General features: G+C 42.3%; 2 protein-coding genes across 8 annotated transcripts in view; one reads left to right on the top strand and one right to left on the bottom strand.

Moving 5' to 3' along the window:
• The window catches only part of tle2 (TLE family member 2, transcriptional corepressor), a 43320-nt gene extending 27100 nt beyond the window's left edge, over positions 1 to 16220 (top strand). For 2 of the 3 annotated variants that reach the window (XM_062960400.1, XM_062960399.1), the window contains 10 exons: positions 438 to 578; positions 718 to 850; positions 941 to 1098; positions 1958 to 2034; positions 7996 to 8245; positions 10459 to 10706; positions 12038 to 12185; positions 14080 to 14230; positions 14436 to 14512; positions 15852 to 16220. In XM_062960400.1, the coding sequence (XP_062816470.1) occupies positions 438 to 578; positions 718 to 850; positions 941 to 1098; positions 1958 to 2034; positions 7996 to 8245; positions 10459 to 10706; positions 12038 to 12185; positions 14080 to 14230; positions 14436 to 14512; positions 15852 to 15959 (1491 nt within the window). In that variant the 3' untranslated portion in view covers positions 15960 to 16220. Of the gene's footprint in view, positions 1 to 437; positions 579 to 717; positions 851 to 940; positions 1099 to 1957; positions 2035 to 7995; positions 8246 to 10458; positions 10707 to 12037; positions 12186 to 14079; positions 14513 to 15851 lie in introns of all 3 variants that reach the window. The other variant, XR_010000288.1, reaches the window with a different exon arrangement.
• Positions 16221 to 17871: 1651 nt separating this feature from the next.
• Positions 17872 to 23344, bottom strand: part of LOC100565868 (transducin-like enhancer protein 1) — a 51576-nt gene continuing 46103 nt past the window's right edge. For all 5 annotated transcript variants that reach the window (XM_062960396.1, XM_062960397.1, XM_062960398.1 and 2 more), the window contains 4 exons: positions 22926 to 23073; positions 19916 to 20066; positions 19686 to 19762; positions 17872 to 18211 (listed from right to left, as the gene is read on the bottom strand). In XM_062960396.1, the coding sequence (XP_062816466.1) occupies positions 18104 to 18211; positions 19686 to 19762; positions 19916 to 20066; positions 22926 to 23073 (484 nt within the window). In that variant the 3' untranslated portion in view covers positions 17872 to 18103. The remainder of the gene's footprint in view (positions 18212 to 19685; positions 19763 to 19915; positions 20067 to 22925; positions 23074 to 23344) is intronic.

Genomic DNA, 23344 nt, shown 5'->3' with positions numbered 1-23344 from the left:
ACAAATATCAATGACAACAATATCAATAAATATTATATTAATAATAATCTATATATATATAAAATGTAATGTTTGTTTTACTAAGGAGTAAACAACAAAACCACTGGACCAAATCGCACCAAATTTGGCCACAAAAAACATAGTCATCCCATCTATGTCTTTTAATAAAAAAAACATAGAAAAATAAAGTCAAAATTTCAGAAATGTGCGTTTTTCCCATGGAGTAAACAACAAAACCACTGGACCAAATCGCACCAAATTTGGCCACAAAAGACATAGTCATCCAAAATATGTCTTTTTACTATGGAGTAAACAACAAAACCACTGGACCAAATCGCACCAAATTTGGTGACAAAAAACATAGTCATCCCATCTATGTCTTTCCATCAATTATTCTCTTCTTGCCTCTCCTTATGGCATTCTTGTCTTCTGTTTAGGATCCTCCTTCTGAGCACAACAGTCCCGAATGTGGCTCCGTTGTCCGACCCTTTGCTTCCCGGAGGGACGTCCCAGATAGTCCGACGTCTCTGGCGTCCAGTCGAAGCGCAACCCCATTGAAAGCAAAGGACCCGAATTTGGTAAGATGAGAAGTGGAGCTCTATTTCTTGATGAACCATAGGAGGGCTTTGATAGTGCCAAAGAGGGGTTGGACTGGATGGCCTTTTGCGGTCTCTTCCAACTCTAGGGTTCTAATCCCGCAAGGACTTTCTGTTTCAGAGCGATGCCAGCTCTGCCACTTGTAAGCCAGCCAACCTCTCTCCGCCTCCCGAATCCGTCACCCCTGGACCTGGTCCCAGCTGCACCCCCCAGGTCCAGACGATGGCTAAACCATCCACCACAGAGGCCATCAGTGAGTAAAGTCTGTGCATGTGGATAAACATATCGGCAGATCTTAGTGGACAAAGCCTCTCACAGTGAAGCTTCTTTTTCCCCCAACAAGGTCTCCGGAGTCCGCTGAATTTGTCCGGTTCCTTCGCCGCCTCCACCTCCTTCGGGATCCTGCCCCATGTGGCACTGAATGGCGATCTCTCCGCTCCTGGCTCCTACGTCAGCATCCACCTCTCCCCGCAGGCCGTCATGTACGGACGCTCTCCGGTGGTAAGCCAAACCTTGCTGTCAGGGTTGTGGAAATAGTTGGTCCCTCGACGGTCCGGTTAGTTTCCGTTTGGGGTCTCTGCAAGTCCATATACAGGGGTTGTTTTGGACTGTTTTGAAAAACAGTCCATCCTCCGGTACAACGTTCTAGACCGGACATGAATATTATATGGTGTGCTTGAGTTGTCGATGTATCACTCTAATAATATGCAATCAATAATAATAATAATAGTAATAGTAATAATAATAATATTAATTATCTATATATATAAAAAATGTAATGTGCCATTTTTCCCATGGAGTAAACAACAAAACCACTGAACCCAATCACACCAAATTTGGCCACAAAAGACATAGTCATCCAAAATATGTCTTTCACTAAAAAAAACGTAGAAAAATAAAGTCCAAATCAGAGGACCAGGAAAAGCCATCCCCCCCCCCAGCTGCTAGTCTATATATATATAAATGTAATGTGTGTACTTCCCATGGAGTAAACAACAAAACCACTGGACCAAATCACACCAAATTTGGCCGCAAAAGACATCGTCACCCAAAATATGACTTTCACTAAAAAAACTAGAAAAATAAAGTCCAAATTAGAGAGGACGAGGAAGAGCCGTTCTCCCCCAGCTGCCAGTCAGAAAGGTAGGCCCACCCCCTTTAGGCCCCTCCCACTTTGTGTCATAGCAACCCCCTAAACCACAAGGTTATGTGGTCAGCATAACTGCATGGAGCACTGTAACATATACTAACTACCACCAATTCCTCAATACTTTATTTCCCATACCACTACACTTCATCACAGCAATGCGTGGCCGGGCACAGTTAGTAATAATAATAATAATACTCTGTTCCCTTCTAGGTGGCCTTTGAATCTCACCCGCATTTGCGTGGTTCGACTATATCCGCCTCCCTGCCTGCCGTCCCGGGAAGCAAGCCGTAAGTTATGGCCCGAGACCGAGTGTGGGATGTCGTTCCCTATTGACTCAAACAGAGCATATTCCTAGTGGAGGATGATGGGAGATTGAGTTGGAGTGTCCCCAAGTCCTGATCCCCAGCTGTTCATTGTCAGGATCCTATCTTTAGGACTTGCCGTGTGAAGTTGGGGTACGGTTTCATGTTGCTATACCTCATTGGGTTTCATGCAGTAATATGATATCGATATTTTTCATTGTAAGTACTAGACATGCTGTATAGCTATGCTCTTGTTGCCTTAGAGCGGATGGGAATGAGAGTAGAGTTAGATAACGGTTTGCTGGAGACGGGTACAACTTATCGTAATAAGGAGTAGAGCTTTAGTGGCGGAGAAGGAATATCAAGTGATGATATAATGCTAACACTAAGGGATCAATGAAGGATAAACGGCAGAGAACCACGATCTCATAAGACTATAGGTAAGCGAAGAGAGCTCCAGAGATCATCTAGAGGGTCTCATAAGGCCATCAGAAGACCATGAATAAGGAAAGAGACCCTCAAAGACCATCTAGATGGTTTCATAAGGCCGTAGATAAGCAAAGAGTCCTTCAAAGACCATCTGGACGATCGCCTAAGACCATAGGTAAGCAAAGAGTCCTTCAAAGATCATCTAGATGATCTCCTAAGACCATAGGTAAGCAAAGAGTCCTTCAAAGATCATCTAGATGATCTCATAAGACCATAGGTAAGCAAAGAGTCCTTCAAAGATCATCTAGATGATCTCATAAGACCATAGGTAAGCAAAGAGTCCTTCAAAGATCATCTAGATGATCTCATAAGACCATAGGTAAGCAAAGAGTCCTCCAAATACCATCTAGATGATCTCATAAGACCATAGGTAAGCAAAGAGTCCTTCAAAGACCATCTAGGCGATCTCATAAGACCATAGGTGAGCAAAGAGTCCTCCAAAGCCCATCTAGACAATCTCATAAGACCATAGGTGAGCAAAGAGTCCTCCAAAGACCATCTAGACAATCTCCTAAGACCATAGGTAAGCAAAGAGTCCTCCAAATACCATCTAGACAATCTCATAAGACCATAGGTGAGCAAAGAGTCCTCCAAAGACCATCTAGACAATCGCCTAAGACCATAGGTAAGCAAAGAGTCCTCCAAATACCATCTAGACGATCTCATAAGACCGTAGATAAGCAAAGAGTCCTTCAAAGGCCATCTGGACGATCTCCTAAGACCGTAGATAAGCAAAGAGTCCTTCAAAGACCATCTAGACGATCTCATAAGACCGTAGATAAGCAAAGAGTCCTTCAAAGATCATCTAGATGATCTCATAAGACCATAGGTAAGCAAAGAGTCCTTCAAAGACCATCTAGGCGATCTCCTAAGACCATAGGTAAGCAAAGAGTCCTCCAAATACCATCTAGACGATCTCATAAGACCATAGGTGAGCAAAGAGTCCTTCAAAGACCATCTAGGCGATCTCCTAAGACCATAGGTGAGCAAAGAGTCCTCCAAAGACCATCTAGGCGATCTCCTAAGACCATAGGTGAGCAAAGAGTCCTCCAAAGACCATCTAGACAATCTCATAAGACCATAGGTAAGCAAAGAGTCCTTCAAAGACCATCTAGACAATCTCATAAGACCATAGGTGCGCAAAGAGTCCTCCAAAGACCATCTAGACAATCTCATAAGACCATAGGTGCGCAAAGAGTCCTCCAAATACCATCTAGACAATCTCATAAGACCATAGGTGCGCAAAGAGTCCTCCAAAGACCATCTAGACGATCTCATAAGACCATAGGTGAGCAAAGAGTCCTCCAAATACCATCTAGACAATCTCATAAGACCATAGGTGCGCAAAGAGTCCTCCAAATACCATCTAGACGATCTCATAAGACCATAGGTGCGCAAAGAGTCCTCCAAAGACCATCTAGACAATCTCATAAGACCATAGGTGAGCAAAGAGTCCTCCAAATACCATCTAGACAATCTCATAAGACCATAGGTGAGCAAAGAGTCCTCCAAATACCATCTAGACGATCTCATAAGACCATAGGTGAGCAAAGAGTCCTCCAAATACCATCTAGACGATCTCATAAGACCATAGGTGCGCAAAGAGTCCTCCAAATACCATCTAGACGATCTCATAAGACCATAGGTGAGCAAAGAGTCCTCCAAATACCATCTAGACAATCTCATAAGACCATAGGTGAGCAAAGAGTCCTCCAAATACCATCTAGACAATCTCATAAGACCATAGGTGAGCAAAGAGTCCTCCAAATACCATCTAGACGATCTCATAAGACCATAGGTGAGCAAAGAGTCCTCCAAATACCATCTAGACAATCTCATAAGACCATAGGTGAGCAAAGAGTCCTCCAAATACCATCTAGACAATCTCATAAGACCATAGGTGAGCAAAGAGTCCTCCAAATACCATCTAGACAATCTCATAAGACCATAGGTGCGCAAAGAGTCCTCCAAATACCATCTAGACGATCTCATAAGACCATAGGTGAGCAAAGAGTCCTCCAAATACCATCTAGACAATCTCATAAGACCATAGGTGCGCAAAGAGTCCTCCAAATACCATCTAGACAATCTCATAAGACCATAGGTGAGCAAAGAGTCCTCCAAATACCATCTAGACAATCTCATAAGACCATAGGTGCGCAAAGAGTCCTCCAAATACCATCTAGACGATCTCATAAGACCATAGGTGAGCAAAGAGTCCTCCAAATACCATCTAGACAATCTCATAAGACCATAGGTGCGCAAAGAGTCCTCCAAATACCATCTAGACGATCTCATAAGACCATAGGTGAGCAAAGAGTCCTCCAAAGACCATCTAGACAATCTCATAAGACCATAGGTGCGCAAAGAGTCCTCCAAATACCATCTAGACAATCTCATAAGACCATAGGTGAGCAAAGAGTCCTCCAAATACCATCTAGACAATCTCATAAGACCATAGGTGCGCAAAGAGTCCTCCAAATACCATCTAGACGATCTCATAAGACCATAGGTGAGCAAAGAGTCCTCCAAATACCATCTAGACAATCTCATAAGACCATAGGTGCGCAAAGAGTCCTCCAAATACCATCTAGACGATCTCATAAGACCATAGGTGAGCAAAGAGTCCTCCAAATACCATCTAGACAATCTCATAAGACCATAGGTGCGCAAAGAGTCCTCCAAATACCATCTAGACGATCTCATAAGACCATAGGTGCGCAAAGAGTCCTCCAAAGACCATCTAGACGATCTCATAAGACCGTAGATAAGCAAAGAGTCCTTCAAAGACCATCTGGACGATCTCCTAAGACCATAGGTAAGCAAAGAGTCCTTCAAAGATCATCTAGATGATCTCCTAAGACCATAGGTGAGCAAAGAGTCCTCCAAAGACTATCTAGACAATCTCATAAGACCATAGGTGAGCAAAGAGTCCTCCAAATACCATCTAGGCGATCTCCTAAGACCATAGGTGAGCAAAGAGTCCTCCAAAGACTATCTAGACAATCTCATAATACCATAGGTGCGCAAAGAGTCCTCCAAATACCATCTAGACAATCTCATAAGACCATAGGTAAGCAAAGAGTCCTCCAAATACCATCTAGACAATCTCATAAGACCATAGGTGAGCAAAGAGTCCTTCAAAGACCATCTAGAAGATCTCATAAGACCGTAGATAAGCAAAGAGTCCTTCAAAGACCATCTGGACGATCTCATAAGACCGTAGATAAGCAAAGAGTCCTTCAAAGACCATCTGGACGATCTCCTAAGACCATAGGTATGCAAAGAGTCCTTCAAAGATCATCTAGATGATCTCCTAAGACCATAGGTGAGCAAAGAGTCCTCCAAAGACTATCTAGACAATCTCATAAGACCATAGGTGAGCAAAGAGTCCTCCAAATACCATCTAGGCGATCTCCTAAGACCATAGGTGAGCAAAGAGTCCTCCAAAGACTATCTAGACAATCTCATAATACCATAGGTGCGCAAAGAGTCCTCCAAATACCATCTAGACAATCTCATAAGACCATAGGTGAGCAAAGAGTCCTCCAAATACCATCTAGACAATCTCATAAGACCATAGGTGAGCAAAGAGTCCTCCAAAGACCATCTAGACAATCTCATAAGACCATAGGTGAGCAAAGAGTCCTCCAAATACCATCTAGACAATCTCATAAGACCATAGGTGAGCAAAGAGTCCTCCAAAGACCATCTAGACAATCTCATAAGACCATAGGTGAGCAAAGAGTCCTCCAAAGACCATCTAGAAGATCTCATAAGACCGTAGATAAGCAAAGAGTCCTTCAAAGACCATCTGGACGATCTCCTAAGACCATAGGTAAGCAAAGAGTCCTTCAAAGATCATCTAGATGATCTCATAAGACCATAGGTGAGCAAAGAGTCCTCCAAAGACCATCTAGACAATCTCCTAAGACCATAGGTGAGCAAAGAGTCCTCCAAATACCATCTAGACAATCTCATAAGACCATAGGTGCGCAAAGAGTCCTCCAAATACCATCTAGACGATCTCATAAGACCGTAGATAAGCAAAGAGTCCTTCAAAGACCATCTGGACAATCTCATAAGACCATAGGTAAGCAAAGAGTCCTCCAAATACCATCTAGACGATCTCATAAGACCGTAGATAAGCAAAGAGTCCTTCAAAGACCATCTAGACGATCTCATAAGACCATAGGTAAGCAAAGAGTCCTTCAAAGACCATCTAGACGATCTCATAAGACCATAGGTAAGCAAAGAGTCCTTCAAAGACCATCTGGACGATCTCATAAGACCATAGGTAAGCAAAGAGTCCTTCAAAGACCATCTGGACGATCTCCTAAGACCATAGGTGAGCAAAGAGACCTCCAAAGACCATCTGGACGATCTGATAAGACCATAGGTAAGCAAAGAGTCCTTCAAAGACCATCTGGACGATCTCATAAGACCATAGGTAAGCAAAGAGTCCTCCAAATACCATCTGGACGATCTGATAAGACCATAGGTAAGCAAAGAGTCCTTCAAAGACCATCTAGACGATCTCCTAAGACCATAGGTGAGCAAAGAGTCCTTCAAAGACCATCTGGACGATCTCCTAAGACAATAGGTAAGCAAAGAGTCCTTCAAAGACCATCTAGACGATCTCCTAAGACCATAGGTGAGCAAAGAGTCCTTCAAAGACCATCTGGACGATCTCCTAAGACAATAGGTAAGCAAAGAGTCCTTCAAAGACCATCTAGACGATCTCCTAAGACCATAGGTGAGCAAAGAGTCCTTCAAAGACCATCTGGACGATCTCCTAAGACCATAGGTGAGCAAAGAGTCCTTCAAAGACCATCTAGACGATCTCCTAAGACCATAGGTGAGCAAAGAGTCCTTCAAAGACCATCTGGACGATCTCCTAAGACCATAGGTGAGCAAAGAGTCCTTCAAAGACCATCTAGACGATCTCCTAAGACCATAGGTGAGCAAAGAGTCCTTCAAAGACCATCTGGACGATCTCCTAAGACGATAGGTAAGCAAAGAGTCCTTCAAAGACCATCTGGACGATCTCCTAAGACCATAGCTGAGCAAAGAGACCTCCAAAGACCATCTGGACGATCTGATAAGACCATAGGTAAGCAAAGAGTCCTTCAAAGACCATCCAGACGATCTCATAAGACCATAGGTGAGCAAAGAGTCCTTCAAAGACCATCCAGACGATCTCATAAGACCATAGGTAAGCAAAGAGTCCTTCAAAGACCATCCAGACGATCTCATAAGACCATAGGTGAGCAAAGAGTCCTCCAAATACCATCTGGACGATCTGATAAGACCATAGGTAAGCAAAGAGTCCTTCAAAGACCATCTAGACGATCTCATAAGCCCATCAAGGTATTAGGATGTAGGTAGTATTCCTGTAGTAGGATGATGGGAGTCCGGGTGCATCTTCACCATCTTCTCCCTCCCGTTCTCGCCCAGGGCCTACTCCTTCCATGTGAGTGCCGATGGGCAAATGCAGCCGGTGCCCTTCCCTCCGGACGCCCTGATTGGCTCGGGCATCCCCCGCCACGCCCGCCAGCTCCACACGCTCGGCCACGGGGAGGTGGTCTGCGCCGTCACCATCAGCAACTCCACGCAGCACGTCTACACGGGCGGGAAGGGCTGCGTGAAGGTCTGGGACGTGGGCCAGCCGGGCACCAAGACCCCCGTGGCACAACTGGACTGCTTGGTAAGCCGATCGGGACCACAAACATTCAGGGCCATTTTTAGACATACAACACGTACAGATAGAAAGAGGTCACTCAACCTTTTCCAACTTCGGCTTCTGGACGTGATTTGTGAGAAGTCCTCGGAGCCCAGGTGCGTTGGGCACGAACTCATGGCCTCTTGGTCGGGCTTAAATTAAGTTTTTGGGAATTTTTTTCGTGTCAGGAGCAACTTTGAGAAACTGCCAGTCGCTTCTGGAGTGAGAAAATTGGCCATCTGCACGTTGATGTTTATTCTGTGTCTCTCAGAGGAGTCAATGTTGCCATTGGGGGAGTTGTCGCTTCATCCACGATGGCGCCGAGTCCTTTTGGGTCGTAGTATTTCCTCCTTGCTCTTTGATCTCCGGTGTCGTAAATTAAATTAACCTCCCCACTTAAGCGGTACCTAATTTTCAAACTGCTTACATAGACAGTAAGCTGGGCTCCCTGAAGAGAAGTGACCATCAATACGAGTAAAGCAAAGGAATTTGGGATCTCTCCCAACTTTATGAATCTGAAGAGAAGAAAGCATTAATATGAGTTAAATCGGAGAGAATTAGGGACGTCGGGATAGTCCTCAATTTTCTCTGCTTTGCTCATGTGGAGAGTTGCTTCTCCAATTGATTAGTTTGGTCTTAATGAAGTGACAAAACCAAAGTGGTTCCTTATAGGTCGGGACCATTAATAACAAATTATTATGATTATTAATAATAATAATTATTATTATTTACAACCCGCTTCTATCTCTGCAAAAACAACAAAACCACTGGACCCAATCACACCAAATTGGGCCACAAAAGACATCGTCATCCACAATATGGATAGTTGCTTCTCTAATTGATTATTTTGGTCTTAATGAAGTGACAAAACCAAAGTGGTTCCTTATAGGTCGGGATCATTCGTAACAAATTAATAATAATACTTGGGAAGTATTAATATTAATATTAATAATAACACTTGGGAAGTGTTCGACTTGTGATTTTGTGATACGAAATCCAGCATATCTATCTTGTTTGCTGTGTCATAATAATAATAATAATAATAATAATAATGAAAAGCTAATCTTCACATGACGTGGATTGACTACCAAAGGGCCTTTGACTCACTCCCACACACAATAATAATAATAATAATTTATTTATAACCCGCTTCCATCTCCGCGAGGGGACTCGGAGCTGTCCAAATGGCAACCAAGCCCGATCGACAGATAAAACAATATTCTAATATATCCATTCTATTGACTTTGAACTTTGAATTACTATTGCTTGCATATAATGTGTGTTTTTACTATGGTGTAAACAACAAAACCAATGAGCCCAATCACACCAAATTGGGCCACAAAAGACAAAGTTGTCCAAAATATGTCTTTCACTAAAAAAAACCTAGAAAAATAAAGTCCAAATTAGAGAACCAGGAAAAGCCGTTTTCCCCCTAGCTGCCAGTTAGAAGGGTAGGCCCCGCCCACGTCGTCTCCTAGCAACCCACTCAGCCATTTAATGACACCCGGGGCCTCTACGTTCATAAAACAAAAAGAAAAGAAAAATAAAGTCCTAATTAGAGGGAGAGGAATAATTGTTTTTATCCAATTGCTGCTAATTAGAAGGCTAAGCTCCGCCCACTTGGTCTCCTAGCAACCCACTCAGCCCAGGGGACAGGCAGAGTTAGGCCTCACTCAGGCCTCTTCTACACTGCCTATAAAATACAGATGATCTGATTTGAACTGGATTATATGGCAGTGTAGACTCGAGGCCCTTCCACACAGCTATATAACCCATTTATAATCTTATATTATCTGCTCTGCACTGGATTATCTTGACTCCACACTACTGTATAATCCAGGCAGAGTTAGGCCTCACTCAGGCCTCTTCCACTCTGCCTATAAAATACAGATGATCTGATTTGAACTGGATTATATGGCAGTGTAGACTCAAGGCCCTTCCACACAGCTATATAACCCATTTATAATCTTATATTATCTGCTCTGCACTGGATTATCTTGACTCCACACTACTGTATAATCCAGGCAGAGTTAGGCCTCACTCAGGCCTCTTCCACTCTGCCTATAAAATACAGATGATCTGATTTGAACTGGATTATATGGCAGTGTAAACTTGAGGTCCTACCACACAATATCTGGCTATTCAAAACAAAGGGGATTTCTAGAACTACCAAGGCCTTCTTCTCCTTCCGTCCATAGAATCGGGATAACTACATCCGGTCCTGCAAGCTCCTTCCGGACGGGCGCAGCCTGATCGTGGGAGGCGAGGCCAGCACCCTCTCCATCTGGGACCTGGCGGCCCCGACCCCCCGGATCAAGGCCGAGTTGACTTCTTCGGCCCCGGCTTGCTACGCTTTGGCCATCAGCCCCGACGCCAAGGTCTGCTTCTCCTGCTGCAGCGACGGCAACATCGTGGTCTGGGACCTCCAGAACCAAACCATGGTCAGGTAAAAGGTTCTAGGGAGAATTCGCCACGATTTATAGGAGTTGTAAGTACTGGGATGTATAGTTGACTTGCAATCTAAGAGCCCTCTGAACTCATTGGAATTGGACCAAATTTGGCACAGAAAACCCCCATGACCAGCATAACAATACTGGGGGTCTTTGGGGGAGATTCACCTTGATTTGGGGGAGTTGTAGTTCACCTACATCCAGAGAGCACTGTGAACCCAAACACCAATGGTTCTGGACCCAACTTGGCATATTTATTTTATTTATTTACAGTATTTGTATATACTGGCCTATATACCTGACATGCTGAAATTTGATTACTGGGGAGTTTTTGGAGATATTGACCTTCTGTTCTGGGAGTTGTAGTTCACCCACAACCAGATAAATTGTGACCTCCACCGATGATGGACCTGGACCAAACTTGGCACACAAAACCTCTATGACCAACTCAACCTACTGGAGGGGTTTGAGTGGACTGATTCACCATAGTGGGAGTTGTAGTTTACCCTGAACCTGAACCCCACCGATGATGCATCCAGAGCAAACTTGCCTAACGTAACAAACTTTAAGTACTGATGGAGTTTATTACTACTCAAGCTGCTGCTGCTGCTGCTGCTAATAATAATAATAATAATAATAATAATAATAATAATAATAATAATAATAATAATAATCAGTCAAAGAAGAAGAACATGTCCTGGCAGAATATGTAAAGCAAAGTTTTGATTGAAGTCAAAAATCAGAAACTCCTCAAAGCACAGCAGACAAAAAACCAGTACAAGAAAACCACACTACAAACTAGAGCAGAATCAGTACAAGAAAACCACACTACAAACTAGAGCAGAATCAGTACAAGAAAACCGCACTACAAACTAGAGCAGAATCAGTACAAGAAAACCGCACTACAAACTAGAGCAGAATCAGTACAAGAAACCCGCACTACAAACTAGAGCAGAATCAGTACAAGAAAACCGCACTACAAACTAGAGCAGAATCAGTACAAGAAAACCGCACTACAAACTAGAGCAGAATCAGTACAAGAAACCCGCACTACAAACTAGAGCAGAATCAGTACAAGAAAACCGCACTACAAACTAGAGCTGACAACTGGCACAACAAAACATTGCATGGAAAGTTCCTTGACAAAATTGAAGGAAAAGCTGATAAAGGGAAGACCTGACTCTGGCTCACGAATGAGACCCAGAATGAAGAAGGAAGGAGACAGACATCAGCCCAGAAGCAAGACATCAGGACAAAGGCAATTGCTGTGTCATAATAAAATAATAATAATACCAATATATTATGTCCTTTTCCTGTTGTTTCGTAGGCAGTTCCAGGGCCACACGGACGGGGCCAGCTGTATTGACATCTCCAACTATGGCACCAAACTCTGGACCGGTGGTTTGGATAATACGGTCCGGTGTTGGGACCTGCGGGAAGGACGCCAACTCCAGCAGCACGACTTCAGCTCTCAGGTCAGGTCTTGGAATGGACGGTGATGGCCATCTGTCAGGAGGGCTTCGATGGTGTCCTCCTGCATCGGACGGGATGGCCCTAGGGGTCTCTTCCATCTCGAAGGTTCTATTATTCTATTACTGTTCTGATTGGATGGCCATCTGACGAGAGTGCTTTGATGGTGTCATCCTTTAGGTCCCTTGCAAGTTAGGATTGTATGAGTATGATTCTATAGCCCTATTTCTCAATTAACCTACTAATGTCTGTGAGGTTGGGTGGCCATCTGTCGGGAGGGATCGTAATGGCAGATTGGATGGCCTTCGGGATCTCCTCCAACTCTAGGATTCTGAATCCTGGAGTTGGAAGAAACCCAAGGGCCATCCAGTCCAATGCAGGAAGACACCATCTGATCCCTCCCGACAGATGGCCATCCAGCTTCATAGGCTCAAGCAGGTTCATGGGGCAATGGGGCTATAGAATCCTTGCATTGTAATACAATATAATAATAATAATAATAATAATAATAATAATAATAATAGGGCTATAGAATCCTTGCATTGTAATACAATATAATAATAATAATAATAATAATAATAATAATAATAATAATAATAATAATAATAATAGGGCTATAGAATCTTAGCATTGGAAGGAACCCCCACAGGCTACCCAGTCCAATGGTGGAAGGTACCATCCGATCCCTCCCGACAGATGGCCATCCAGCTTCATAGACTCAAGCAGGTTCATGGGGAAATAGGGCTATAGAATCCTAGCGTTGACCCAACCCATTCCTTTTAATGCAGGGAAGACACTATTCGATCCCTCCCGCCAGATGGCCATCCAGAGCAGGTACATGAGCAAATAGAACAATAAGACCCTAATAATAATAATATTTTATTTTTGTATCCCCGAAGGGACTCGGGGCGGCTAACACGGGGCCAAGCCCGGAAGAAGTCAAAATGTAAACAAGTTAAAATATAAAACAAAATGATAAAATAAGACAATATAGCAATCAAAATGGATTAAACAACAATTATACAGATATGCAAATAAAACCATAAAACAAGATAAAAAGTTATAAAACAATTTCACCATCAAAGGGACACCTAACATTGGAAGGGAACCCCCACAGGCTATCCAGTCCAATGGTGGAAGGTACCATCCGATCCCTCCCGACAGATGGCCATCCAGCTTCATAGACACAAGCAGGTTCATAGGGAAATAGTTTGGTGGAATAAACAGTCTTTAAATATGCCTCATTTGCCTTATAAATAATCAAGCTTCAGAGAATTGGCAGCCGTTTTTCTTCCTGAGTGTTTCCAGTCAGCGCTGTCTTCACTCTTCGAGGTGAAAGTGGCAGTTAAAACCGTTTGTCTCAGCAGCAAGCCTGAGACATGCTGGGATCTATAGTTTGGTGGGATAAACAATCTTTAAATATGCCTCATTTGCCTTATAAATAATCAGGCTTCGGAGAATTGGCAGCCGTTTTCCTTCCTGACTGTTTCCAGTCAGCGCTCTCTTCACTCTTCGAGGTGAAAGTGGCAGTTAAAACCGTTTGTCTCAGCAGCAAGCCTGAGACATGCTGGGATCTATAGTTTGGTGGGATAAACAATCTTTAAATGTGCCTCATTTGCCTTATAAATAATCAGGCTTCGGAGAATTGGCAGCCGTTTTCCTTCCTGACTGTTTCCAGTCAGCGCTCTCTTCACTCTCCGAGGTGAAAGTGGCAGTTAAAACCGTTTGTTTCAGCAGCAAGAGACCCAGCGGCCATTTGTTGGGGGGGATCGGATGGTGTCTCCCAGCATCGGACAGAATGCAGGGAAGACACCATCCGATCCCTCCCAGCAGATGGCCACTCAGCTTCCGCTTCGAAATCTCCCCTCTCAACCTTCTCTCTCTTCTTGTTTCCCTCAGATCTTCTCCTTGGGCTACTGTCCTACCGGCGAGTGGCTGGCCGTCGGGATGGAGAGCAGCAACGTGGAGATCCTCCACGTCACCAAGTCGGAGAAGTACCAGCTCCACCTCCACGAGAGCTGCGTCCTCTCGCTCAAATTCGCCTCCTGCGGTAGGTCGACTCGGGTTGATCCCAATGCTTGGGTTTGCGGGAGACGTTGTTGAGTAGGATCTCACACCTCTCCTTGAGTTTCCTAACACCCCTCCTTGAGTTTTGCAATGCATCCATGACTTGAGAAAAGATTCCCACTTTCGTTTTGCAAAATTATTTTCTCCCCGGATCCTTTTCGCCCCTTTTTCTCTCTGGTCTGTTGCAGGCAAATGGTTTATAAGTACCGGCAAAGACAACTTACTTAACGCCTGGAGGACACCCTACGGAGCAAGCATCTTCCAGGTAAAGGGATGTCGGACCTGAAAAAGTTGGAAAACTTTCCCCATATCTTTCGGATAGAACCAATTAGGAAATGACATTGATAACGTGGGAATAAATTGTGTTACATAGCACTGTGGATCCACTTTAACTGAACGAGAATGCTGGGATCTATAGTTCGGTGGGATAAACAGTCATTTGCCTTATAAATAATCAGGCTTCGGAGAATTGGGAGCCGTTTTCCTTCCTGACTGTTTCCAGTCAGCCTCTCTTCACTCTCCAAGGTGAAAGTGGCAGTTAAAACTGTTTATCTCAGCAGCAAGCCAGAGACAGTAGGCAACCACGAGAATGCTGGGATCTATAGTTTGGTGGGATAAACAGTCATTTGCCTTATAAATAATCAGGCTTTGGAGAATTGGCAGCTGTTTTCCTTCCTGACTGTTTCCAGTCAGCGCTTTCTTCACTCTCTGAGGTGAAAGTGGCAGTTAAACCAATTTGTCTCAGCAGCAAGAGACCCAGGGGCCATTTGTCAGGAGGGATTGGATGGTGTCTTCCTGCATCGGACGGAATGGCCCTTGTGTCTCTTCAAATTCCATGGTTCAGAGTTGGAAGAGATCTCAAAAGCCTTCTGCCATTACGGACGACACCATCAAAGCCCTCCCGACAGATGGCCATCTAACCTCAGACTTGAGTAGGTTAATTTGGAAATAGGGCTAAGAATCCTAAGTTGGAAGGGACCCTCAACGGCCACCCAGTCCAACAACCTTCTGTCCTAGAGGAAGGCACCATCAAAGCCCTCCCGACAGATGGCCATCCAGATTCAGCTTAAAAGCATCAATTGACCCTGCTAATAGCCACCCTTGAAAAAAAAACAAATATCAACCTCCATTCCAAGACTTGAAGCTAGTATATAATATGATACAATACTATACATATAATATAACTAGCTGTGCCCGGCCACGCATTGCTGTGGCATAGTCTGGTGATTAGGAATCCCTCTAATTAGGAAGCAGCCTGGCTTTGAAGCTGCAAGGCTGTTCCATCATGGCAACCTTTTTTAAAAGTGGTGTTAGGCTCTGCAAACAGCTATGAGGTCCTCTGGATAATGTAGTTGCTTCAGTTCCCGGGGAGCCTCTGCGCATGCGCAGTAAGCAATCAGGGGGTTTTCTGTTATGTGGACTTTATTTTTCTAGGATTTTTTAATTGAAAGACATAGAGTGGATGACTACGTCTTTTGTGGCCAAATTTGGTGTGATTTGGTCCAGCGGCTTTGTTGTTTACTCAGTCCTACAAACGTACATTACATTTATATATATATAGATTAACCCATGTTTTTTTTTTCTTTTCCGGACTGTTTTTGCAGTCCAAAGAGTCATCTTCGGTGCTGAGCTGCGACATCTCGGCCAACGACAAATTCATCGTGACGGGCTCCGGAGATAAGAAAGCCACCGTTTACGAATTGGTTTATTGAGGGAGAACTGGTTTGGACCCACCGACATGAATCCCGCTCTCAAAAGGCTCTTTCCCATTGACTTCCGAGTCAATATGGACTAGAAACTTTAAAAATCAGATCCTCAGGAAAGAGGATATCTACGCTCAACACAACCACGTTCTTGTAAAACGGATCCACTGTCCGAACACATGGTTTTTAGAGTCCTTATTTGTCTATTGCCTCTTCTTCTCCTCATTCTTTGTCTTCACGGTAAATGAAGTAAAAGCATTTTCAATCCTTCCAGAGCTATCATTCATGTTGACATTGTTTGTGACTCCCAATTTATTACACTAGACTCCTACTGATGCAGCCTATAGTGGTAATAATAATAATGATTGTATTGGCCTTCTTCGCCGCTACATCACCCTCTTGGCTCATGCTCAGCCTGTGCACTAATAGACACAAGACTCCTATTGATGCAGCCTATAGTAATAATAATAAATATTAATATATTAAAATTAAAATAATGATGATTATGATAATCACATTTGCCTTTTTCGCCGCTACATCACACTCTTGGCTCATGTTCAGCTTGCGGTCTAATAGACATAAGACTCCTATTGATGCAGCCTATAGTAATAATAATAATAATAATAATATTAAAATAACAATAATTATAATAATAATCACATTATTAATATATTAAAATATCAATAATGATGATAATTGCATTGGCCTTCTTTGCCACTACATCACACTCTTGGCTCATGTTCAGCTTGCGGTCTAATAGAGACAAGACTCCTATTGATGCATACTATAGTAATAATAATAATAATAATAATAATAATATATATAATATATTAAAAATAATATAATATAATATATTAAAATGACAAGAACTGGATTATATGAGGCTGTATAAAGTGGATTATATGGCAGTGTGGAGTCAAGATAATCCAGTTCAAAGCAGATAATATAAGATTCTAAATGGGTTATATAGCTGTGTGGAAGGGCCTTGAGTCTACACTGCCATATAATCCAGTTAAAATCTGATAATCTGTATTTTATAGGCAGTGGGGAAGAGGCCCTGGGTGCCATTAAATGGCTGAGTGGGTTGCTAGGAGACAAAGTGGGCGGAGCTTAGCCTTCTAACTGGCAGCAGTGGGAAAAACAGTCCTGGTTCTCTAATTTGGACTTTATTTTTCTAGTTTTTTTTTGTTCAAAGGATATATTTTGGACGACTATGTCTTTTGTGGCCCAATTTGGTGTGATTGGGTCCAGTGGTTTTGTTATTTACTCCGTAGTAAAAATGAACATTACCTTTTTATATATATAGATAGGCAAACAATAGTAATTCAAAGTGGGCAGAGCTTAGCCTTCTAACTGGCAGCATTGGGAAAAAAACAATTATTCCTCTACCTCAAATTAGGACTTTATTTTTCTTGTTTTGTTTGTTTGTTTGTTTGTTTTTTTGATGTCTAAACACAGCGGTGATGACCATGTCTTTTGTGGCCAAGTTTCGTGGGATTTGGGTGTTTAGTTTCGCTGTTTACTTTAAGGCAGAACGGTCAGAACCTTTTTTTATATATAGATATAAATATAATAAATATCTATATATATAAAAGGGTAATGAAATTTCGGCCTAGGACAAAACAACAAAACTACACATCCCAGAAACACTAAACTTGGCAGCACAACCCCTCACCCATGCCTCTACGTTCATACAACAAAAAGAAAAGAAAAATAAAGTCCTAATTAGAGGGAGAGGAATAATTGTTTTTATCCAATTGCTGCCAGTTAGAAGGCGAAGCTCCATATATTATAGTAATTTAATATAATATTATAACATGTCTTGGGGCTCCATGAGAAATGTTTGCTTCCAAATGAAAACGTTTGAGCATCCGTGCCCTAAATGCCATGTTTACGTGTGCAAGGATTGATGCCACACCGGTCAGGATCGGTGCCCCGTCCGGACACTCCCTGAATGTTTTTATTTAAAGATTACAAAAAAACGAAACCAAAGACACACGAGAAGCTGCTCCGAGGGGCTTCGGGTTTTGCACACGCACACACACCACGCCAAAGAGACACCGGAGTCCTTTTCTTTCCCCCCTCGGTTTGCAAAAACGGGAGGGTTCTTTGGCTGCAGAGCGGGGAAGAGTCCAGTCCCGGGCTGGCCGTGTTCAGTACATGACCTCGTAGACGGAGGCCTTCTTGTCCCCGGAGCCGGTGACGATGAACTGGTCGTCCGTGGAAATGTCACAACTGAGGACGGAGGAGGATTCCTTCGACTGGGCGGAAAGGAGAGAGAAGAGTCAGGGTCCAGGAGTCTCCCAGTTAACCCATGGGTATTGATGTATATAATATAATCTATATATATAAAAGAGTAATGGCGTCACGGCGACGCACAAAACAACAAAACTAGGCAGAATATAAATATAATCTATATATATAAAGGAGTGATGGCGTCACGGCGACGCACAAAACAACAAAACTAGGCAGAATATAAATATAATAATAATCTATATATATAAAAGAGTAATGGCGTCACGGCGACGCACAAAACAACAAAACTAGGCAGAATATAAATATAATAATAATCTATATATATAAAAGAGTAATGGCGTCACGGCGACGCACAAAACAACAAAACTAGGCAGAATATAAATATAATAATCTATATATATAAAGGAGTGATGGCGTCACGGCGACGCACAAAACAACAAAACTAGGCAGAATATAAATATAATAATAATCTATATATATAAAAGAGTAATGGCGTCACGGCGACGCACAAAACAACAAAACTAGGCAGAATATAAATATAATAATAATCTATATATATAAAAGAGTAATGGCGTCACGGCGACGCACAAAACAACAAAACTAGGCAGAATATAAATATAATAATCTATATATATAAAGGAGTGATGGCGTCACGGCGACGCACAAAACAACAAAACTAGGCAGAATATAAATATAATAATAATCTATATATATAAAGGAGTGATGGCGTCACGGCGACCCACAAAACAACAAAACTAGGCAGAATATAAATATAATAATAATCTATATATATAAAGGAGTGATGGCGTCACGGCGACGCACAAAACAACAAAACTAGGCAGAATATAAATATAATAATCTATATATATAAAGGAGTGATGGCGTCACGGCGACGCACAAAACAACAAAACTAGGCAGAATATAAATATAATAATAATATATATATATAAAGGAGTGATGGCGTCACGGCGACGCACAAAACAACAAAACTAGGCAGAATATAAATATAATAATAATCTATATATATAAAGGAGTGATGGCGTCACGGCGACGCACAAAACAACAAAACTAGGCAGAATATAAATATAATAATCTATATATATAAAGGAGTGATGGCATCACGGCGACCCACAAAACAAAACTACAGGCCCCCCAACCTCGAAATTTGACAACACAACCCATCATCCACGCCCCTAGGTTGATACAACAAAAAGAAAAGAAAAATAAAGTCCTAATTAGAGGGAGAGGAATAATTGTTTTTATCCAATTGCTGCCAGTTAGAGGGCTAAGCTCCGCCCACTTGGTCTCCTAGCAACCCACTCAGCCCAGGGGACAGGCAGAGTTAGGCCTCACTTAGGCATCTTCCACACTGCCTATAAAATACAGATTATCTGAACTGGATTATATGGCAGTGTAGACTCAAGGCCCTTCCACACAACTATATTACCCATTTATAATGGACTTCAACGCAGTCCTTACCTGGAAGATGCTGGCTCCGTAGGGTGTCCTCCAGGCGTTCAGCAAATTGTCCTTCCCGGTGCTGACAAACCATTTCCCTGCAAAAGAGACCAAAGTGGTGATCGTCTCTGGGGACCAAAGCCCAGCAAAACACAAGGAGGGGTGGTAGGAAACTCAAGGAGGGGTGTGAGGTCCTACTCAACAACGTCTCCCGCAAACCCAAGCATTGGAATCAACCCGAGTTGACCTACCGCAGGAGGCGAATTTGAGCGAGAGGACGCAGCTCTCGTGGAGGTGGAGCTGGTACTTCTCCGGCTTGGTGACGTGGAGGATCTCCACGTTGCTGCTCTCCATCCCGACCGCCAGCCACTCACCGGCCGGGCAGTAGCCCAGGGAGAAGATCTGCGGGACGGGAGGGAGGGAGGAGAAACTATCGGCCTCGTATTTATTTATTTACAGTCTTTGTATTCTTTATAATGCACATATACATGGCAAACATTCAATGCCATAAAAACTGGGGAACGAGGAAGTACTACCATCAAGGGCTCGGGTGTCACAGGCAGACGACGAAACGGCTGGAATCAAGCATAGCTTCATGAAGCTGGAAAATATCAAATTGCCTCTGTAACGACACATACGACATGTTTAGACAGACACAGAGGCAATTTGATGTTTTCCAGCTTCAGGAAGCTATGCTCGATTCCGGCCGTTTCATCGTCCGCCTGTGACACCCGAGCCCTTGATGGTAGTACTGCCTCATTCTTCAGTTTTTTGCAGCTGGCTACTAATAAGTATGAATCTTATTATTGATCATAGTATCTATGAAATTATTATTATTATCCAAGTTTCTGGATTATCCAAGCCATTTTTGTACTCAGTGTTTTCAATATATCGTGATGTTTTGGTGCTAAATTCGTAAATGCAGTAATTACAACATAACACTACTGCGTATTGAACTGCTTTTTCTGTCAAATTTGTTGGTGCTTAATTTGTAAAATCATAACCTAATTTGATGTTCAATAGGCTTTTCCTTAATCCCTCCTTATTATCCAAGATATTCGCTTATCCAAGCTTCTGCCGGCCCGTTTAGCTTGGATAAGTGAGTCTCTACTGTATATAGACAGACACAGAGGCAATTTGATATTTTCCAGCTTCATGAAGCTATGCTCGATTCCGGCCACAGGGGGAGCTGCCGTTTCATCGTCCGCCTGTGACACCCGAGCCTTTGATGGTAGTACTTCCTCATTCCTCAGTTTTTATGGTGTTGTAAATTAGTTAAATTAGCCTCCTCACAGACAGCGGAACCTAGAATTTTCTACTCGAAAGATGCAAATGTTTTTCGAGCTGCTTAGGTCAACAGCGAGCTAGGATATTAATGTTCAGGAGCTCAATCCGAACCGGGCTTCGATCCTATGACCTCTTGGTCAATAGTGATTTATTGCAGTTGGCTACTAACAGTATGAATCTTATTATTGATCACAGTATCTATGAAATTATTACAGTAGAGTCTCATTTATCCAAGCTAAACGGGCCAGCAGAACCTTGGATAAGCGAACATCTTGGATAATAAGGAGGGATTAAGGAAAAGCCTATTAAACATCAAATTCGGTTATGATTTTACAAATTAAGCACCAAAACATCATGTTTTACAACAAATTGGACAGAAAAAGTCATTCAATACGCAGTAATGTTATGTTGTAATTTCTGTATTTACGAATTTAGCACCAAAATATCACAGTATATTGAAAACATTGACTACAAAAATGCCTTGGATAATCCAGAACCTTGGATAAGTGAGACTCTACTGTATTATTATTATTATTATTGACACAAAGAAAAATTATGACAATGCAAACAAGATATATATGCTGGATTTTGTATCACAAAAATCACAAGTCGAGCACTTCCCAAGCATTTAGGACTGTGTGATTTGTGATGTATTATTATTATTGTGTTGTCGAAGGTTTCATGGCCGGAGTCACAGTTTCTGTGAGTTTCCTGGGCTGAGGATGCCTGCCATAGATGTGGGCGAAACGTCAGGAGAGAATGCTTCTGGAACATGACCAGACAGCCTACTGCAATGGAGTGATTCCAGCCATGAAAGCCTTTGACAACACAAATACAGTAGAGTCTCACTTATCCAACATAAACGGGCCAGTAGAACGTTGGATAAGTGAATATGTTGGATAATAAGGAGAGATTAAGAAAAAGCCTATTAAACATCAAAATGGGTTATGATTTTACAAATTAAGCACCAACAAATTTGACAGAAAAAGTTCATTACACAGTAATGCTATGTAGTAATTACTGTATTTACAAATTTAGCACCAAAATATCACAATGCATTGAAAACATTGACTACAAAAATGCGTTGGATAATCCAGAACATTGGATACGTGAGTGTTGGATAAGTGAGATTCTACTGTATCGACGACAACAATATCAATAAATATTATATTAATAATCTATATATATAAAAGAGTGATGGCATCACGGCGACCCACAAAACAACAAAACTACAGGCCCCTCAACCTCGAAATTTGACAACACAACCCATCATCCACGGCTCTAGGTTGATACAACAAAAAGAAAAGAAAAATAAAGTCCTACTTAGAGGGAGAGCAAGAATTGTTTTTATCCAATTGCTGCCACTTAGAAGGCTAAGCTCCGCCCACTTGGTCTCCTAGCAACCCACTCAGCCCAGTGTTAATAAAAGAATAAAAAATAAAATAAATACAAATAATATAATAAAAATAATTAAAAACACTAAAAAATTAATACAATAAAATACTATAACAAAATAACTAAAAATAATACAACAAAATAAAATATAATAAATAAAAAAGATAAGTTACAATAAAATTAATTAAATAAAATACAAATAACGTCAAATAAAAATTCCACAACAACTTTTAACCAATACCACCACCACTTTGCCACAGCAACGTGTGGCTGGGCACAGCTAGTATATATATATAAAAATGTAATGTTTGTTTTACTATGGAGTAAACAACAAAACCACTGGTCCAAATCACACCAAATTTGGCCACAAAAAACATTGTCATCCAATCTCTTTCCATCAAAGAACCCTATAAAATTAGGTCCAAATTACAGAAAATCTATAATAATATCATAATAACAATAATAGCTAGTATCTCCTCTCAGTCTTAATATCTTATTCTGTCTTTGAGGACTCTCCTATAGAGTCCAGATGCTTTGTGCGATGCCTAGTGGGTGACCAAACTCTCCCGTGGCTCTGACCTGAGAGCTGAAGTCGTGCTGCTGAAGCTGGCGTCCTTCCCGCAGGTCCCAACACCGGACCGTATTGTCCAAACCGCCGGTCCAGAGTTTGGTGCCATCGTTGGAGATATCGATACAGCTGGCCCCGTCCGTGTGGCCCTGGAACTGCCTGCGGAAAAATTTATTACCGCCGGGATCAGCTGACAGCTATGAAGTTTTATTTGTTCGTGCTACTCGACAGATGCTGAGTTGCCAAATGGAGGGGAGAATTGAGACTGAAAGCTGTAAGTGTCTCAATATAGCCGCCTCACATCCATCATCCACATCCGACAAATAATACAACAGGAGACCAAAGGTAAGTTCGGGAATAGTAAAAATCAAAAGTTCACAAGCAAAAGAAAAATCAAGAATATAAACACAGGAACGTAGAAACTTCCGAT

Source organism: Anolis carolinensis, unplaced genomic scaffold (genome assembly GCF_035594765.1).
Source record: "Anolis carolinensis isolate JA03-04 unplaced genomic scaffold, rAnoCar3.1.pri scaffold_7, whole genome shotgun sequence".
NCBI lineage: Eukaryota > Metazoa > Chordata > Lepidosauria > Squamata > Dactyloidae > Anolis > Anolis carolinensis.
This window is presented reverse-complemented; position numbering and strand designations above follow the sequence as displayed.